The 18,566-nt window shown below is 47.0% G+C and overlaps 1 protein-coding gene across 1 annotated transcript; it reads right to left on the bottom strand.

Moving 5' to 3' along the window:
• Positions 1-969: 969 nt before the first annotated feature.
• Positions 970-18,187, bottom strand: FAH (fumarylacetoacetate hydrolase). Its single transcript, XM_075159924.1, has 14 exons — positions 18,012-18,187; positions 15,415-15,525; positions 14,648-14,769; positions 13,433-13,482; positions 11,835-11,925; positions 11,215-11,312; positions 10,902-10,954; positions 9,410-9,509; positions 8,583-8,713; positions 7,730-7,805; positions 7,088-7,134; positions 6,009-6,110; positions 4,899-5,016; positions 970-1,192 (listed from the first exon to the last, which is right to left on the bottom strand). The coding sequence occupies exons 1-14, from the start codon at positions 18,090-18,092 to the stop codon at positions 1,113-1,115; spliced, it is 1,260 nt and encodes a 419-aa protein (XP_075016025.1). The 5' UTR covers positions 18,093-18,187; the 3' UTR covers positions 970-1,112.
• Between the last annotated feature and the right edge of the window lie 379 nt (positions 18,188-18,566).

The raw sequence follows: 18,566 nt of genomic DNA, 5'->3' as shown, positions 1-18,566 counted from the left end.
CCAGCGGGAGACAGCAGATGCCCTTTACACTTGAGAAAAGTGGCATGTGGCTTTGTTTACTGCCTGCTGCACGGGGATGCCACGGCAAGAGATGCCTTTTGGGAGTGCAGGAAGGGGATCTGCCTCCTCGGCGTCCTCTTACCGCAGCCCCTGTTAGGTGACAAGCTGTGACGGCCACCGGTGAGCTCCTGGGGATCACTCGTATCTCCGTGCTCTCCTTTGAGGGATGCCCCAGCACAGACTCTCAGCTCAGGGCTGGCATCAAGCTTCGTTCTGGGACATGGAGAGTTGCCTCTGCTTGTGCAAGGGCAGCAGGAGCAGGGACCACCCGCCCGCTCCCGGGGCCAGGGGAGGGCGGCAGCTGTAGGTTGCAGTCTGCTGGGGTTCATTTCCAGTACTCATCAGTGCTGCCAAGTAAGGGTTGAACCCCAAGCCTGCACAGATTTTCTTTCTAAGATGCAGGAGTTTAGTGCTGAGCCTTGTTCATCGTTGTTAGTTGTTTGTTGGGATTTTTCTTGTACAGTACAATTTCTGTTTTCACTATTTTAAAAGGTTGTTAGTTTGTTTAGTACTTTTTTAGTTTGCTTTCCTGCTGCTTTCAGTTGTATTGATTATCACATTTGCGAATTGCTTCGTTACAAATTAGTTTAGGGCATAGCCATGTAACTCTCTTTTACTCAGGATGGTCTACGAGCTTTTAGCATTTATATGTGAGTTGCCTTCAGGATTTTACCTCCAGCATATGAACACTGTGAAAAAAAGAAGTTAGCATTCAATCTCTGCTGTTACCATCAACCTAGTACTCAGAATATTTACGTTTCCTTGAAAGCCTCTTTTTATAATTATGAAGAAAGTATTAATACAGTAGAAGAGTTAAGAATCTCATTTTCCATTTCAATCATCTTATTCTTATTCCGAGAATTTTAAGCTAGCAATGAAATCTTTTTCTTATCGCACCAGAGAGCCACATTCATCTTTAAGATATTTATTGATAATTAAAAATAGTAAGATTCCAATCACTCATATAAAAATAATAAATCTGAATAAAGCAGCATGACTGTTAGAGGCAGGGCGAGAGATCCTCCTCCTGGGATGTCCCCTTACTCCAGTCATCACGGATCCGACAGGGCTGGAAGGATTTTTCCCGAGCACTGGCCAAATCCCACGCGGAAGCCATTGCCCTGGCAGTAACCTAGGGCCAGAAAACAACAGACAGCTTGTTCTGTAAGGACAGCAGGATTTTACCAGGAATAAAATTGAATAAAGGCATAAAGAGACCAAAAACAAGTCGAAACGTTTCAGAAATGCAATGAGGGGTTAAAAAAAGAACACCTGGAGGAGTTCAAGTAGCCCAGGAATATTAAAAAAGAAAAAAGAAGCACAAATTCTTAAATGCAGCAATATGCAAGTTCAGTGAATATGATCAAAGAGCAAACACGATGTGAAATATTTCTGTTTTCAAACCTAACCTGCAGCATCATCAATCTAACTGGCAAGCTGATTTGCTGCCTGGCCCAGGCTTGCAATTAATAAAGTAAATCTGGATTCTCTTTCTGCAGCATTAGGACTGCTCTTGGGACATGGGGATGCTTATAGCCAGAAAGATGATCATTAACCCCCTCAAACAGCAGGACCTACCCTCGCAGAAACTGTTTCGCTTGCTAAAATCAAGTAGTTTGGTTCCGTGAGGAACTCAGCATCTGACTCAAAATACTCATTTATCCTCTATTATATAAACAGACATAGAAGGTCTGCTGACTGTTGCTGAAGTTACCAGGCTGTGACAACATCTCTAGCTACAGGACAATTCAATCTCTCCCTACTCCTGCATGATGGGAGAGATGACATTAGGACGGAGATGCCGCAGTGCCTCTTGCTGCCACAGGCCAGCCGAGCTGCTCCAGAAACAGCATCCCTTAGCAAAGCTGCAGATGAAGGAGGGGAGGGGACACAGCCAGGGGCTTCTGGCCCATCTGGGAAGACTATTCTGGGAAGAAACAGCTGAGGAGACCTACTGTAGCTCTCCGCTACAACAGCTGATCAAAGGAAGGACACAAGTGGCATATGCTGTATTTTAAGGACTGATTTCATAGTTAGAGATGGATTGTCCTAAAATAATGGAACACATCATCTTCCCTGCATGTAATAAAAACCAGCTGCCTTCGAGAAGCCAAGAGGGAGCTGAACAGAACAGACCTTAACCCTAATTCCCACCCTTAGCACAGATCAGTGGAAACCTCCTCTGAGGAAGAGGAGGATGGGTAGGCTCAGGCTGCAGGGCAGCCAAAGTTATTGCAGCATGAGGACAGACCCTGCTAGCTCTAACCCACAGCGCAGCTCTCGCAGCCAGACCAAAATGAAGTTTTTCCAAGGACAGCAGTGTCTATAGCTGCTTGCTCAACAGCCTGCCCACAGACACCGTCCCAGTATCTGCCAGGTAATCCTCATTCGTAAGCAATACTTGAGTAAGACACTTGCTTTAAGGCTCAGCTCAGTTTCCATTTGTCTCATTAGGCTTCATTGCCAGCTTTCCTTTGAGCGCTGGCTTATTATTTCAGTCCAGTTTAGTTATCCCCGTTGTCAACTACGATTTAGAGCAGTACCAAGGAGCAGCACATTTAACAAAGCAAGCTCTGTGCTGCCAGCAGCATCGGCCTGAGCAGAGTGCCAAGGAGCTACAGAGAGATTTCTGCAGCCGGCTGCAGCACACCATCAGCAAACCTTCCCTTGCAATGCTCCCTCCCCGAGACGCACTTCTTGGGAAAATATATTTCTCTTATTTTATGTGTTAGGGCTCTGAAATAGCTCCCACAAGGGGAGCGAGAACACAAAGTTGAAATAGGAGACTAGAAATTATGGGTTGGGCACTTGGCAAGAGCTAATGGCACAGCCCCGGGAGAGGGTGCAATAGCACTAGCCCTGCCTCAAGGGTCCCTTCAGGCACTGGACCTGCCATACATCACTAAATAGGAGCGGATCCCAAACTGTCCCAGCAGACAGCCCCAGCAGCACCTGGCTCACGAATGGCACCGATGCCCTGATCACTACAATCACAAACTGCTGCTAGTGTAAAATAGCACAGCAGACCGATAAACATGAGACTGTCCCACTGGGGCAACGGTGCCTTCATCCAGCTTAACAACAATGCCATCTTTAAAGATTAAAGACATTCAGGATTTAAAGTATTTATTTGAGTAACACAGCTTGTTCTGGCATGAAGAACAAGATGGGTCACGGTCTAGTCCCATTTGTCCCTCAGCTGGCCACCTTGTGCCAGCAGCTCCCAAACTGCAAGGTGCTCATTGCCAATAAGGATGTCAGCAGGTAACTCCAAAGGGACGTTCGTAATACCCAACTGGCGTAGTTACTGGAGGGAGATCTGCAAGTCTGGAGGGCAATGCGGTACTCTGAATTGCTGGAGGAGTGTCTCTCTGCGCTGAATGCATAGGGAGCCTATGGAGAGCAGCGTCAGATGCCTACACGTTGCAGCATGAGTAGTCGCTGGGTTGTTGGGAGGCTGAAGGATGTCAGAGGTATTGGGGACTCCTCGCTTTCATCATCTACAGCTCTCTCCAGCACATCTCAACCTCCAGTTGTCTCAGCATCTTCCTCTGCAAAATTGGCAGCACCTCACAGAAATCACATTATTTTCAAAGCTATTGCGTAGGCTGCCAGACAGGAGGCACTGGGGCTCTGGCTGCAGCACTACCAAAACCACTTATAGAGCCATCACTGGGAGACTGGAATACATCCATTTTTTTTTTTTAATCACAGAAAAGTTCTTGGTTTTTGTTAAAATGGTTTCTGAAAAAATGACAAATTTTAGACTATTTTGGCAAAAATCCTAAAAGTCCTGGTTGGATTAAGCAGGCACAGGTATGTGAAGACATACTAACATCACACCGTCACATCCTTCAGGTTGCTGCATAGGCATTAGTCAGTCGCATTTTCTCTGCCCTAAGTCACATTTGTGTTTTCTCATGGCTTGAGCCATTTTGTTCCCTGTGCAGACTATCTCTGATCACATCAGCATGATGGAGCTGCGCAGAGCCAGGTGTGGCACTGGCTGGGTCTCATCTGATAATGCACAACATCCCACAAGATATTCTCTAAAAATTCAGTAGGCGATGTAGCAAAGACATACGCAAGCTTGAATCAAAAGTTTCTCACGGCTGTTCTTGCCAAATATTTGCCACCTCAAAGCCATAAAAGGGTTGTCAAGATGAGAGGAAAGGAAAAAATAGATTTGTTCGGCACTAGTTTTCAGATTAAAAAGAAGTAGGAGTGGGATTTAGATCACAAAACACCATCGTAGATTTTAATTCATAAAATCCTTAGTTTATCAAGATGAAAATTAAAACCATGGCCCAGCATGAAACAGCTCTCAAGCACAGCCCTTTTCAGAGGGGAGCCGGTCAGCTGTTCTAGCAGGCTTCATGCTGTTTCCCACATATTTGATTTGCAATGCACTTCATTGAATACGCCTATGTTACAAATGAAATATTATTTGAAAAATAACTTTTTTCAGCATTTGCCAAGCTCTGCTCCACATGCAAACTTGGACTGCAGTGGCAAGAATACGTCAGCTGCTTCTAGTCCCAGAATATTTTCGCTCATTAAGGCAAACCTACCTCCATCGTCCCCTCAGCACTCGCGCACAGGCGTAGCAAGATCATTAAATACTTAGCAAAGCAAATAATCTAATCCAGAAAGCATTTATTGCAGGGAAATTTCTATCCACCTGCTTTTGCCTCCTGACAGGTAGGATGGAAACAACCGTGCTTGCGTGGCAGGTATGTACAGAATAGCCCATCCCCCTGCCAGGCGCTTACACTGCTGGGATCAATCTAGGGAAACGTGTCCTTGGTGCAGCATGAGAGCAGTTGTTCGGCCATTACCTGTCAAAATGATTTCATCTCCATCCTGCAGGAATTTACGAGACTGTCCACTGCCAAGAGGGATTTCTTTTGTTCCGTTCCAGGACAGCTCCAGCATGGAGCCGAAGCTCTCCGGCTCCTGCAGCAGGAGTGCGTAAACAAATAAACAACTTTTTAGTATCCATCCTGCTGTTAAGCTACTTGCTGCTGAAGTAGACACACAAGTACGTTAGCTCTATAGAACAGAGTTTTGCTGTGGATTTAATGCATTGATATATTGGCTTGTTTTCCTGCCTTTGTATTTTAATTGCTTGCTCACTATAAGCAGTCACGCTTACAGCCTTTATCTGGTGTGTTTAGCATAGTGCTAAACCCTGTAAAAGTAGTTTGGGGCTGCTACAGCGAGAATGGAAACAAATCGAGGGCAATTCTACAAATCCAGTGCTTTTATGTAGTCACATTTCAGATTTTTATTTACGTTTTGTTCCTCAGAAGAGCAAAGCTGGCGAATGTTTGTAAGTCTTTAATGTCAATCTGCAGTACGGTAGTTTGAAGGAAGCAAAAAGCACTTCAGAAACGCTCAAAATGGAAGTATAGGTATCCCAACTTGGAAACAACTTACCTGAGGCTGTCCTTCAGACAGCATGAACAGGATTTATATTTGATGTCTCAGAAAGTGCAAGTTACCCATATATTGCAACTGTCCATATAGCAGTTCAAGGACAATAATAGCTTGTGACGTTAGTTCCAAATATGTAGTATTAGAGAAACTAAAAGTTATACCCATGCACCTTTTACATTCTTCTCAGAAAGAAAAAAGCTGCATTTCACAGAGCGTAAATGGGCCATGTGGATGCTTGTGCACAGAAATTAATTTGTATCTGTAGTAAAATAGTTCTTCGGGAAAGGAATACAGGAGAGATTAAAAACCAAAAACCAATAACAACAAAAAACCCACCACTTCTCAGTGCAATTTTGGGGCTACCAAAGCATCAGCCCAACGTGCCTAGAAAAGAACTGCAGACATTTTCATGGCTGCTCAAATCAAAGAGGGCTTAGACCCAAAGCCCTGCTCAGTCAGTTTTGGATTGCTGACCAGTTCTCAGTGACTGTTGTTATTTAAACACTTACAGGTCCACTGATTGTGCCGGAGGCCAGGAGATCTCCAGGTCTGAGGTTGCACCCGTTGATTGAATGATGAGCCAGCTGCTGTTTCATGGTCCAGTACATGTGCTGGAGGAAGGAGGAAGAGGAGGCTAAAGCAATGAAGGACAAACCTCCTGGCATGCCATTAGGCTATGCAGAACGTATTGCATTCTCAGGGTGATGCTGGTAAGATTGTCCCTAAAGAAAAGTTTCCTTATTTAATCAGGAACCTTCAGCAGCCCAAGAGCAACCTCCACGGTTACTTAGTGCTGCATTCTCAGTAGTTACTGTGGCCTGGCTGATTGCTTTCTAAATGATGACCAGGAGCTGCTATGTGCATATAAAACACATACTTTAACATGCAATTTAGTCCCTTAAATTTCTCTTCTTTCAGCTGGATGTCATTTCTCCTCTTCTTCTTCCTCTTTAAGGCCAGCCCTGCTGACCCAGAATCCATGATTAAGTCCAGCATTTTAGTGGCTTTATAGAAAGATTTCCTTATTACTGATTTGCTGACTACTGATTTACTGCTTAAGGTAATTACTATGCATGAACCAAATGTGAATATAAAATCGATTGAGAACTCCTGCAGCTGGTACATATACCTCCTGGCTTCAATCAGCCTGGAGAGGCAGAGCCACCACGTTGCCTGCAGTGGGGCCAGGGCAGACCCGGGCTTGGAGCGGTGTTGCAGCAGCAAGTCTGCATCTAAATTACCAGCTGGGACTGCAAAGCTCTATTGCACCTCGACACAGCAAGAGGCAATTCCCTTTGCCGGCGAGTCCTCCGCTCTCACCGCTCCCTGCCAAATGAGCACACAACTTACGATGTTCTGAGCACCCTAAACTGAGCTGCCCCCTTCTTCAGTGCCCAAGCATTCAGGTGTTTCCATCTCAGTAGGGGTGGACTATCACCACTCTCCACTTTTTTCCCTCTGTCCCCTCCGCACACACGCACCAGGTCTGATCTTCAGCTAATGCAAAAATCAGTGTTTGAAATTGCCTAAGGCTGGAGCTGATGGCATCAGCAAGATTTCAAACAAATAAAAGATACTGGAGTCTTACCTTGAAATTGGATCTGCATATAGTAGTTGGCTTGCTCATTCCTTCTCCTGCAGAAAATAAAAAATAAGAAACAGGGAAGCAATTTGTGTTGGATGAATGATGTTGGAGTCTTTTTATTTTACAGATGGATGGAGGCTTCTTTTATCATTGTAAGCCCTAGCAAGAAACAAGTAGTAACATTTTCTATTGATATGAAGGCCAGCATTTCATAGAAAACAAGCGTGCGGATGGCACCAGGGTAGCATCAAGCTGCCCATTTCCTACTCTCTGCTCTACTACAGGAGGAACACCTGGACCTACCGGTCAGCAGCGCCATGGGCTGGGGGTCTGAGCTGGGTTAACATCTGAATCCCACATACATCTGCTCTTTCCGTGCCCTGCTTACCCCTGCCCACGCAGGCAGACCCCACAGGGACCCTCCTCATCGTAAGCTGATTACCTGGGAGGTATTGCCTCCTTGACACATTGCTGCACGGCCAACAGGGAGCATGAAGAGCTTTGCCTCTTTCTCTGACAGAGGCAATCTGGGCAAAGATGGAAAAGGAGGACCGCAGAGCCAAGAGCAAATTGTCTGGATACGTGGTGGTTCTGCATTCCTTAATTGGCAATTTCAGCTTTATAACCCACTCAGCATTGCCGTACCTTTAATAGCAACAAAGAGCTTGATGTCGAAAGTGTAGGGTTCTTTATCCTGAAGGTAGGGCAGCGGCTTGGGATCCTAAAAGCATATAAAAAGTATCACAGTCTAAACAAACAGAAAGGAAAAATTCCACAAGCCATCCCGGTGACTTTTTGTTTAACCAGCCTGTGCTGCACACCCCATTTTCTTCACTGCTGTTACTGCTCAGGTTATTGCTTTGCTTGCTCTCATGCACACACTCTTAAAGATCTTTCTGAACAGATGCGATATCCATATAACCCAATTCCTTTTTCTGCACGTGGGCTCCAAAAGCCCTCTCCATCATTATGGCGTGGATGTTAATCCACAACAAATACAGTGCTAGCACACCTTTGCTTTCTGTCTGCACAGAGAAGATGGTGAGTTCTCTGCAAGACTCTTTATTATCTTTTTCAATTTTAACTAAACGTCTACATAATGCAGACAACTGGAAATGCTTGACCAAAGTGTTTTGGCTTGAGTCCACTCTCTCGCCACTGCTTGCTGGATGCTAAGTGCTACCAAACGCTAACAAGATGCTCTCTGATCAGTTTATTTTCCAGGTGTTTTAAAGGAGATGATTTTTCTGCCCTGCTCAGGCAGGCAGGATGACAGCTCAGGGCACCGTGTGCCAGCGCCAGTGACACCAATGAGCGTCTGAACTCAGAGGGCCTGGGTGCCTTCATATGTTTGGAAGCAGGATCACACTTGTAAACTCTATGAAGAAAGTGCTTGGCACTGATACAGCTCAGTGATTTCTACTGATGGGACCTACCAGTTCTGCTGAGATTTTTCTAGCACTGCTTTTCCTTTGTTTCAACCCTTTCTCTTGCTAACCTGGACAGGGTTTGGCAACACGAAGGGCATGAGAGCTTCCATGGTAACAACCCAAGGAGAGATGGTTGTGCCAAAGCTCTTGCTCAGGAACGGACCCAGAGGAACGTATTCCCATTTCTGGATGTCACGGGCTAAGAAGAGAAAATTCAAAGCCATGCTGTTAAACATATCCTAGGAGTTGGGCAGCCGTCACACCTTTGAAAGAGTAACACGGATTGGAAATGTTACCACCAACTTTTTCTAGCCATTGTGCCCAAATCCTGATTTAAATCCATCCCTTCCAGACCCTCAACCCAATTTTCTTAGACCAGCTAGATTAGGAAGAAAAGTCAGCAAGAATTAAAACAAGTCAGGCCATCCCCATATAACCAGTGTTTTTATCCCCAGTTTGGTGAATGCTTTTACACCCAGCTAATAGTCTGTGCCAGTCATAGGGCCGATTTCAACTAGTTAAATCTATGCAGAGACTGAGGGATTTGTGATTGCCAAATCCTTTTCCTACTCCTGACACTGAAATCAATCCTCTGTTGGCATCACCATTCTTACGGCTGCTCCATCCCTGCCCAGAAGAAACTAGACTGATATTAGCTCTTTCATAAGTAAATAAATCTTCATCAGGCAGCAATTTCTGGTTCTACTGATTGATTGAAGATGGATTGAGATAGAGCCTGAGAAATGCAGACAGCATTTCATTTTCATCCCTTTCAACTGTACCCAGTGGTTTCAATGATCTCTATTCTACTATTAAGAGATATAATTTATCTCTATCTAAGGTTTCTCATGACGCTGTAACCCCCTCTCCAGACACACCCCCGCAGCATCATTACCACTCCAGTCATTCATAAGGACCATCCCAAAGATGTGCTCCTGGGCTCTGCTGATAGGAATTGGCTCCCCATACTTGTTTCCAGGACCTACAAAGAATGCCTGAAATTGAAAAGCAAAATGTTGATTATGGAAGTTTTTGAAGCTAAAAATCTTTACTGCACAGAGGGTTACACGCACAAGCAACAGAGTCTGGACAGGATGGGATTTTGCATCATTTCCCGTACACAATTAGACAAAAACCATGGCCTACACCCTCTTTCTTCCCCTCCATGAAGCTGGCAGGCTTGAAATACTTCAAAGCACTGTGTTGCTAAGAGACAGACATTAAACAAGGGCAAGACGTTGTCAAAACGCAGGAGCAAAAATGGTTCCTCCTAATTATAATCTGGATGCAGAACAGGTTTTCCCACTGAAGTGACTCTGTTTGCTGCAGACAGTGAACAGGAAAGAGTTTAAAGTCATCCGAGGGGATGCTGAATGCGGCTGGAGCCTGTCATGACAGTGAGGAAGAAGAGGCAGGTGGCGAAATGCACCCCCTAAATAAAACAGGTCATGAATGGGGTGCCTGCACTTGCTCCCTTAGCAAATGTACAGCCTGAGCATGTGGCAGAGAATTCTACAGGGAATCTCAGTTGTCTCTTTCTGCCAACAATATGCAAGTTTTTTCTTCCAAAGACTTCATCAGTCTAAATCCGCTCTCACAGCAGCCAGTGGTAAAACTCAGGCTGCAAAGCAGAGGCAGCACTTCGTGTACCCCACTTTATGGGACTGCCTCCCACTTCATAGCATTGATCTGCAAAGCATTAAAGGCTTTCAGTGCATTTTTACTACCATTTCCCTTAATATTAGACTTTTTTTTTAAAGGGGAGAGGTGGGGTATAAAGCATATAAAAATGATATAAATCATAATGAACAATCCTATAAAACTCTCCTTTCTGGACAACACTAAGCCACAAGAAGATGCACCTTCCAAGGATGTTTTGTTACAACACCCACAGCACAGGTTTCATCTTTCCAGCCATAAAGATGAGGAGTTTGAATTGCACTCCCAAGAACTCACGGCTTCCTCCGCTCTAGACTCAAGGCGCAGACAGCCTGCACTTCCAAAATCCCCAGCGTCCGTTAAAAGATCCTGGCTGCAGTGCAGAGGTAACTGCTACCCAGATAACAGGCTGTGGTGTCCGATAAAAAGAATTATGCCTGCCTGCTTCCAGACTGCTGCACTAGTGCTCAGATTTGGCCAGACGAGCTGTTTCCAGCCTGAAAGCTGTGTTAGCAAACCACTCAATGAGCTAATGCACCCCGCAAGTCATCAGGAGGAAGGTTTCCTCCATAGAAATCTTTATTGCCTGCTGCACGGACTGCTCAGAGGGAAACACAGGAATGGACCTTACGAGACATTCATTTTAGAAGAGGCTAAACCTACCTTTTCTTCCCCTTTCTTCTATTTTAATGTTTTTCAAGTGGTAGGGAAAAAAAGCCCCATCTTACCATTTCTAACTCGATATCCAGACGCTTACAAGCACCAAACACTGGAGGTTTATCTGTGGGTAGAAGAAAGAGTATTTTAGGACAGGGAGGCAGGTAGGGAAATAAAAGTAACAGCCAGAAGAAACAGAGCAGCTGATCTGCCTGGCATGCAAACACAAGATGGACTTCACTCAGGGCTTTCTCTTGCCCTGACCCCAGGCTGGGCTTTAGACAAGGCATCCCAGACCCTACCTTTCCACTAGTCTGTGATGTGCAGGAAAAATAAAAAATAAAAAAAATAAGAAGCCACATTAAAAGCCTACCATGGACTCACCATTGTCAGGTCTCATTTGCCCCACAGGTCTCCGGATGGGCGTCCCAGACACCACAACGGATGACGCCCGGCCATGATAACCGACAGGTAAGTTCAGCCTTGTGAAAGAGCATCACAGAGCGCAGGTTAGCTGTGTAACCATCGCCACCCAGGGCAGCTTTCTGGGGTGGAACCACCATGGGGGTGCGAGGTACCAGGACAGAGCTCTGTATAGATGGGCATGGACATTTGCACCTTACTTGCTCTGATATAAAGACGTGAGCCATGTAGCAGTCTTAATGCACTTCTGTGCCACTGCTCCACTTAATTCCTTGGAGCTTAAACCCTGCTTTCTTGTCACTCAGCAAAAAACAATTTCTTAGATAAATCTGTCTTTGAACCAAAGGGCTGCGTCGTAATTGGTGCGGCTGATGCAATGAAATGCAGTGCAGACTCGACTAAGGCTGGGGGAATGTGGTTTTCAGCTCTGGTATCGAACTCTTGACAGTACAGATTCTCATCCGCTATGAACTGAAATCAGTATTTTCCTGACAGACTACTCAGATCTTTAAAAAATTATATGTATGTACAGATAAGCACGCAAAATAATGCTGTACCAGAGAAAAATCTGAACTACCCACCAGTTAGGCATCAAAGCATTCTCCTTCCCCCTGAACATGATCCCAACATTTGTGGCATGTTGGCGTGAAGAATAGAAGTCAGTGTAATCTCCTGCATGAAAAGAAACCCATAAAATGGGGATCAATGGTAGGAAATTCCCTCATCTACTGGGGCTAAAGCACATCGTACGCTGCTGGTAATGAAAAGAGCAGAAAAGGAGACGGCGAGAGCACTACAGAGGCATGTAGCCACATTTAATATTATTAGCACAGGGATGTAATTAATAGCATAAAGGTGGTGATTAACAGTTCACCTATAAATTATGCATACAAAACTGGCTTTTTTTTTTGAAGCCTCCCGTAGAGAAGAGGGGGAAAAAGCACATGGACATAAAGCAGCAGCCAGCTTTCCAGAGGCAAGCCGAGTCCCACTGCTGGTTTTGCCTTGCCGGTGGTACCCAGGCGGAGGGAATCGGCTCGTAGTCAGGACATCTGCTGCCCTCTGCTGCCATCCCTGGCAAACAGCTCCCCCCCTTTCAGATTACTGGGAATTCAGAGGGTTTGGGGGGAAAAAACTCAACTAGGGAGGGAGCATTTACATCACGTTAAGTTGTTTTGCAAGCTCAGTAAGTGATCTCGCAGCCCCAGCAGAGGATACAGCCAGTGCTTGCTCTCAGAACAAGCATGAATCACGCACAGGACAGAGCTGAACCTAAGTGTGGTGGAAACCTAAATAAAACCTTGTAGCTGCCTGGTACAGCCCGGGTCACGCTGCCAGGGCAGCGCTCTCACTCACAGCACTCACGAGTACTAGGAGCCAGCAAATTTTTGACAAGACATATTCAACCTGAAATTATTTGCAGGAAGGTGTCACATCTATGGAAACTCATCACAGTTCCTTTGGGCCAGGCTAAACTTTGTCCCAGACCAGGGCTGTGCCCCACAGGAGCAGAAAGCCCAGCGGGAACAGGGCTTGGCTGGGAGATGGGCGAGTTCACATCTCTGCTCTTGTGAAGGTCACATCCCTCGAGTGATTTTGATCAAGTTGGTTTGGGTCCAAATATAAATTTCTGTTAAAAACAGGAAAACGTTTCTATATCTATGTGGATACACTAACTCCAAAGCAGTCCATGGCCTCACAGGAGTGGAGGTAAGATTTGGGATGCAGAGTAATTGTCTGGGAGTGGAGACTCATGCTTGTTTATGAGACTATGCTGGAGTATCGCCCTTGCAAAACTTTGGAAGGTCTGAATTATTTTCTGATGGCAAATGGGGAAAATGTTGGAAACGGAACAAGTGTTTCTTCCCTGGCTCTACTCACAAAGGCCTTTAGCGGTGCCAATCTGATGACAAGAGTTATGTGGCACCAGACAACCCCGATTTAGTGAAAATTGCATCCAGGAATTTTCTGGCTGCTATTGAGCTTCCCCAGGCTTTTATTCTTGTGCCACAGACAGCACCTACCTTTCATTACGTTCAATAATCTACTTCTGGCTCTTGCAAAACCCATTCCCTGTCAGAGCTATGATGTGTCTGTCTGAGCAAGCTGGAAATAAAGCAGCTTCTCCGGGCGGGAGCGAAGGGCAGCGCCGAGCAGCCCTCAGCTGCGGGAGACTCACCGATGTGGGCTGGCAGGTGCATCGTCGCAGAAGCTTGAGGTACAAACGCTCTGAAATGAAAAACGACGACTTCAGCCCTCAGCAAACTTGCAGCTCTCGCCCATAAGTGGTTTATATGCATGTAAGAGGCTGACTCGCTCTCCTAGCTCCTTCTTTAATTTATTTTGCAAAGCCTTGCAGCAAAAAAAACCTTGCAGAAAAACGAAGACGACTGCAGAAGCTGCTGTGACGGGGACGGTTATGACTGAATTCGGAGCATCCGTCAGGGCGCGAGCGGGAAGGGAGGCACGCGTGAGGTGAGCCGGCTGGTCTCCCAAGGGGCAGAGAGAAACACCCCCTGCCCATGCATGAGCTGAGCAGGTCACTGCTGCCTCTGCTGCGTGGAAAGGATCATTTTATGGGACGTGGCTCTCGGGGTGCCCGATTCGAACTGCTGGGCCCGCTCAGGGAAGGTCCCTGTGTCAAGCAGCGGTTCAACCCCTCTCCTGCACGTGTGTGCCTAAACCACCCCGGCAGGACGGGGAGGAACGGCTCCTGCTTGCTGCTGGGACAGGCGCTTGCAGCGTTTCAAGCATGACTCTGGACAAACAAGAAGGTGTCTGATCAATGGACACACGCGTTTTCCGTCAGCGCAGCACAGAGCAGAGCACAGTCCTCCCCTCCCGCTCCTACACCCATGAGCTGTCCCGTATCTGAAGCCAATTTGCGACAACAGGGTCAGTTTTAGCAAAGTCAGGCGGTTTCTGGGGAGGAATGGGAGGGGTCTCCCCACGCCAGAGGATGCTCCAGGCGGGACAGGCAGGGCGGTGCTGGGGGAGGTGGGAGAGGTGGAGTGGAGACCCTTGCAGCCACGTCTTCGTGGAAGGCCGTGGTGGAGGGACGTGGCCGGCGGGCCAGGCTGGCCCCACGCCTGCCCGGGCAGCCCAGCTCGGCCTCCGCAGAGAGGCAGCAGGTCTGGGCACACCCCAGGGCAGAGCTCGGTGTTCCCAGGTGGAGGGTGACACCCCGGATCTGTGGGCAGTTAAAGGATTAATCAGAGACATAATTAAGAGAAGGAAGCTCTCAATATGCTCAAACCCCAGTTAATTCCCATGTAGGCGGCAGGTGGCCACGTGCAGACCTTTGATTTTGGTGCCCTGGGTCACCGAGTGATGCGGGTGACACAGGCAAAGCTGGAAGGGCCCCGCGCCCCGCAGCCGCCCTCCGCTCCCTCACCTTCTCCGCAGCTCCGCGTTGTCCCTCAGGGCCGGCTCGCCGGCTGACAGCAGCTTCTGGAGAAAAGCCCTGGCCTCCGTCCACGCCGCCCGGCCCAGCCCCATGAAGGCGTTCAGGGCAGGCTGACAGGCGACACGGAGAGGTGGGGTGGCAGATAAAAGACCACTTTTGCTTCATTTTCGCATGCATGGAAGACGTCCTCAACTTTCATCCCAGGGCTCAATGCCTGCGGGCCGGGGTTACGCAGCGGTGGCTGCCCAGATCGCCCGTCCTCCCTGTTCCTAACTGCCTGCACTCCCGTCCTCCCGCCACAAGCCCTCTGAAGCAGGACCTGCTGCCTGTTTGCATCATGCCCGTCCTAACACCCTACTTCAGACCTTAGCGGCTTTGACATCTCAACTAGCTGTAACCAGAGGCCATCTGCATTTACCTTTACCCTTAACACAACCTCCCTGTCATTAAAATCCCATCTGATTCCTTGCCATGAAGAGTTGAAGGCACAAGCGGGATTGAAGTAATGTTTAGGCTTTGTGTCAGACCCCTGCATCACCAAAGCCTGATGAAACTTTCAGCGAAAAAGTCCTTTGGACCCCCGATGCCTCTGCTCTCCTTGCTATCGCAGTGTGATGAGTTTTCCCCATAAGCAGAGCCCGCCTGACAACACATTTCCAGTTCATGTTCATTATCTCACCACAAGTTGCTAAAATCCCTTATGGAATAGTTCTAAAATGTGCGTGGAAATTAGAACAACAGACTCTGATAAATACCTGGTCAAAGACATGCTGATGTTTGGCAAGAGCTGGTCCATTGAACAGATGTTTAATGACGCTGAGATCCAAAATCTGGTCTCCAATCGCTACCCCGAGCCTGTGCCTAGGCTGCAAAGCGGGGGGGGGGGGGGGGGGGGGGGAGAGAAGAATAATTTATGCTTGTACCCACAAATCCTCCAAAGAGGGCATGGGGGAAGAGAGTGACCACAGAGAGTTTAATCCATCAGGGACAAGGATCTGATACCACAGCAGCTGACCATTAAAAGCTAGTTGATGAGACCAGCTGATGAAAAATGTTAAGACCTAGAGGCAGAGCATCATTGCAGACTCCCTTGAGGGGTGGGAGAGAGCCTTCTCCTCATCCCCATCTTTTGGGGGAAGGGTAGGCCAACAAGCAGAGGTTTCTTTCTCTGCTCCCTTTCCCCCTGAAGTCTTTGCCCACCCCTCATTAATGACAAGCATTGCAGAATAAGCCCATACGTCTGAAATACGCTGTGAAGTAGGAAAATGCTATTCCTCCTTCTACAGGCGGGGAACTAAGGCATAGACACACTATGGGCAGGATTGATCTCATCCCTACAACCACGTAACTGGAGAGAGAAACGGGCATTTCTGCACCACCGTTCCTCCCCAGAAGACAGAGTGCTCTGGACTCCGCTGACGATACCGGGAACGCAGCGCATCTTGCTCAGCCACATTATTTCTGCACCACGTCGAATGAGGCTGCCCTACATAACCCATCCTCGTGCCATGCGAGGAGCCCACGACCTGCATGCAAACCCTCCTCTAGATCCTCGCTACAGGAACAGCTTCCCGCATGTACGGTAGGTTGGGGCTGCATTCGCCGGACAGATGCAACCTACGACACAAAGACCCTGTTCATCCACCGCAGCTCTCGCAGCGCCGGCGCCAAGCGCGTGCGGAGCCGGCGGCGACGGCGGGGGAGCAGCACGGACGATCCCACTGCAGCTCTGCCACAGCTGTACGGGGGGTTATAAAAATGCTGCAGCGTTCAAAGACAAATTTCAATTATTCGTTGTCTTTAGGCAAATAAAGACAAACTAGTTACAGTCATTACGAAAACTAGCTTATCAAAAGGCAATAACCATCTATGAAAATCTATGCTATTAAACCTATTTTTTAACCTTTAATTTCTAAACGAGATTCCAGATGTGATAATAAATATTTATTCAGCAAACATGCCTGCAGAAAAAACTAAAGGTCATGTCAGGTTAATTTGTAACTGGGGTAGTCAGGAATGACATCAACTGCTTTAGCTTGAAATCATTAAAACATTGGGCTACTTTTAGAACGTTATTTTCCTAAATAATTTCCCTAAGTCCTTGCCTGTCTTTTCATAGGGTTTGAGTGAAGATGTTTTCTTCAGAGAACAGTTACTGGAGAAGGCAGAGAAATAATCGCAACTTGCTAGAGAACAACAGACACATCTAGGAAGAGATTAAATGAACCATCTCACTTTTCTCTTTGGAAAATACCACATCAGAAAACACAATCTTCTGGTTTAAATTCTTTTTTTTTTTAAACCTGCATGGATAAGCCGAGACAGCAGAAACCAGGAGATAATCATGAAGCTTCCGTGAGCAATGATAAATAAATCCTCCGCTTTTTCCTTCCGAGATGTGGCTCTTGTCTCGTTTCCCTTTCTCCAGGAGGATACATCTCCAGGGCTCCATCCCATCGGGCACTCGGAGGTGTGAGGTTCAGCCTAGCTGGGCTCAGTTTTCATGAAAATGGGAATTGGGAGCTACCTCCTTGGAAGAAAGGTTGAACCATGTTTTCTTATGTGATTGTAAAATATAAGGCCTGAAGCTGGCTCAATCTGCAGCCTTTGGGCACAGCTTTAAACATAACACACTTTTACACGTTTAATGCATCGTTGCACAAATGCATGCCTAATAAAACCCAACGGGTCAGCTGCAAAGACAGAAATGAAACACATGTTTTGTGCCCTGGTTTAATGCTTTTGCAGCCACCAAACAAACTCACCAAGAGCAGGCTCTTAACAGACCAGAAGACAACACTCGCTTGCAAATACGGTGTTCTCAATTCAGACTTCACTTTTCTCTTATGTCAGTTCATGTTGTGCAAGAGGGACTGGGCGCTACAGAATTAACAGTAGATTAAAATAAATATTTAATGTGGCTTCTTAAGGGTGACGGTGCAATTACGCTCAGTCACAAAGAAAATGAGGGATCGAGTTAAAAAAAAAAAAGTCAGTGCAAACTGTGCCGTGCCTCTACTGAGAGAGTGAAAGGATCAAACACAGATTTAATGATTTCACAAAACCAGTAAAAACGACACAAAAACCACTGCATGTATTAGCCAAAGTACTTCTTATAAGTATTAACACTTTTCATTTCTTTTGTGCAATTTGAAAGCAGCTGTCATCAAAATAACCACATTAAGAAAAAAGACAATGTGGCAGCTACAGTTTTGTTGTCAAGTCAGGAAGCCCGTGCAAGTGTCTCAGGCTGGGAAGTTTTCCTCTATCCCAGATTGCCGGGAATTTCTGCTCTTATTCATAGCCTCGGAACAATTACAACACCCCAAGGACAAAGTTTGCTGTTACTCACCTCCTCCTTAGTGGAGAAAACCCCATAGGGGAGATTTTGGAGAGGAAAATCTGAGTCCTTGTCTACCTGGATGAAAGACATGCTAAACCCCGAGCAGTCCCTGCTTACGGACGAGAGCCCCCACCTCCCGGGCTGCTACGCGCCTTCCTAGGAGGAAGATCCTCTCCAGATGTTGTAACCCAAAGCACAGAAGCACCAAATCCCACCCTCCATCCTCAGCCCCAAACCAATCGCTGATCCGCCTCCATCCCACCCCTCTGCCTGCTCCCTCTGGCCGTGGTTAATTAGTGCCAGAGGTTTGCATGAGTCAGCAGCTGTTAACTGTTCCTGACGAGGTAGGGACCGCTGGAGAAACAGGCTCTTCCCGCTTGATAAACCCTCACGTTAACAGGTACATCGCTGCGGGTGGGGGATCGAGCAGACAGCTCTAAGACCAGAGGTAACTCCGCTCATTTACCCTCCGAGGGGTCGCTTACGTGCCAGAGTGATGGTGAAATGATGATGCCCGCACTGAGCAGTTCTTCCACCAGGAGCTCAGCAACCCTTGGGAAGTTG

Source organism: Calonectris borealis, chromosome 11 (genome assembly GCF_964195595.1).
Source record: "Calonectris borealis chromosome 11, bCalBor7.hap1.2, whole genome shotgun sequence".
NCBI classification, from domain to species: domain Eukaryota; kingdom Metazoa; phylum Chordata; class Aves; order Procellariiformes; family Procellariidae; genus Calonectris; species Calonectris borealis.
The sequence above is the reverse complement of the archived record's forward strand: the minus strand, read 5'-3'. Positions and strand labels throughout refer to the sequence as shown.

Coding starts and splice junctions, on each gene's coding strand:
- FAH (XM_075159924.1), bottom strand. CDS start 18,092: ATGTCTTTCATCCAGGTAGACAAGGACTCAGATTTTCCTCTCCAAAAT. Junction 13,483..14,647: donor AACGCGGAGCTGCGGAGAAG/GTGAGGGAGCGG, acceptor TTTTCATTTCAG/AGCGTTTGTACCTCAAGCTT. Junction 11,926..13,432: donor GCACCTGCCAGCCCACATCG/GTGAGTCTCCCG, acceptor CTTTTCATGCAG/GAGATTACACTGACTTCTAT.